The sequence below is a fragment of the Pteropus vampyrus genome, unplaced genomic scaffold (assembly GCF_000151845.1).
Source record: "Pteropus vampyrus isolate Shadow unplaced genomic scaffold, Pvam_2.0 Scaffold117, whole genome shotgun sequence".
NCBI classification, from domain to species: Eukaryota; Metazoa; Chordata; class Mammalia; order Chiroptera; family Pteropodidae; genus Pteropus; species Pteropus vampyrus.
This window is the reverse complement of record NW_011888898.1, coordinates 4,100,620-4,101,936: the sequence shown is the minus strand read 5'-3', so window position 1 is coordinate 4,101,936 and position 1,317 is coordinate 4,100,620. Positions and strand designations below refer to the sequence as shown.

At 52.6% G+C, this 1,317-nt stretch overlaps 1 protein-coding gene across 1 annotated transcript in view; it reads right to left on the bottom strand.

Annotated features, from left to right (window-relative positions):
* PREX1 (phosphatidylinositol-3,4,5-trisphosphate dependent Rac exchange factor 1) overlaps positions 1 to 1,317 on the bottom strand; it is a 184,618-nt gene that overhangs the window by 26,059 nt on the left and 157,242 nt on the right. Inside the window, exons 22-24 of the mRNA XM_023534087.1 lie at positions 957 to 1,144; positions 515 to 676; positions 189 to 288 (exon numbers count right to left, since the gene is read on the bottom strand). Coding sequence (XP_023389855.1) covers positions 189 to 288; positions 515 to 676; positions 957 to 1,144 — 450 coding nt within the window. The remainder of the gene's footprint in view (positions 1 to 188; positions 289 to 514; positions 677 to 956; positions 1,145 to 1,317) is intronic.

The window sequence follows — 1,317 nt, the reverse complement described above, 5'->3', positions numbered from 1 at the left end:
ACTGAATCCAGATTTCAGGGAAAGCCTGGGGAAGTCCAAGGCCTGAGTACCTACCCACACTCGCTTCTCCATTTCGGCTGCACACGTGAGCTGTCCTTGAGGAACTGTCTCTCCCCGACCCACAGTCCAGGAGGCTTATCCCTCCCCACCCCTGCAGTGACTGACTGGTACAGGCTCAAGCAAGGTACTTAAACCAAGCCAATAAAAGCTCTCATCAAACTCCTCTTCTACTGGGGTTGCTAATGTTAGAGCTACTGGGGGCCGTTTTGTTACATGAGAAGGGCCTGCCTGAGAGTGAAGTGAACACAGGAAGTCAAGAGAAGGAGAGAGGTCACGTTCTTGTGACAATGGTATCTGTCTGAATGTGTGGATACAACCATGCCTGAAGTTCACCTCTGGACTTTTCAGTAATATAAACCGATAATTCTCCTGTTTATTTATGCTAGATCAGGGTGGGTTTTGACGTTTACAACCCAAACACCCCAGGTGGAGACCCTGTAGGGTATATAGGTACCTCCTGGTAGCAGACAATCCTCTGGCTGATGCTCTCCAGCTTGGTGTCGCAGATATTACGAAACTCATAATGGGACATGGTCTTGATGTTGTTGTTCAGCGCCATGAGCCGCCCACAGTTCTGCACGAAGACACCGTCATCGGCAGCAAAGGCCTCGAGGATCTGCAGAAACAGTGATGGCTCCTGAGCATTCATGATGTGGCAGGGAGGGCCGCAAGAGGTTTATCTGCAGTGACTCCTTATAATCTTCCTGTGAGGTCAGGTCTGTTACTGGCCCATTGTGCTGATGAGTAAGTCAAGGCTAAAGAGTTCAATAACCCTCACAAGTCCCATGGCTACCGAGTGGTGGGGCAGGGACTAGAATTCAGGGCTCCAGGCTAACTCTGAGGAAATGGAAATCAGGCTCCTCTACCCCCTAGGACAGGGCAGTGTCCAGCAAGACCTTGGCTGTGAGGCCGAAGCAGCCGCGGGGCTCCACGATCTTCTCCAGCACGTGACACTTGACACCTGCTGTGCTCACGTACTCGTACACCACGCCGTGTTCCAGGTGCACGTTGTCCACAGTTAGGCTGACCACAGGGCTGTCCTCATGCAGGCTCAGCTGAGGACCCAGGGACAGCAGGGGGAAGGCTGAAAGACAAAAGGACAGGCATTCCTGAAGACGGGGCTCTACCCAACAGCCAGCCAGCCCCCTGACTGAGCACCATGGACAGCTCCCACTAGACAGCTGGGCAACTGAAGTTTGTGCTGCAGCTCTATTCATTTTTGCCACCACACTACTGTTCACCCCTCGTCCTAGATTT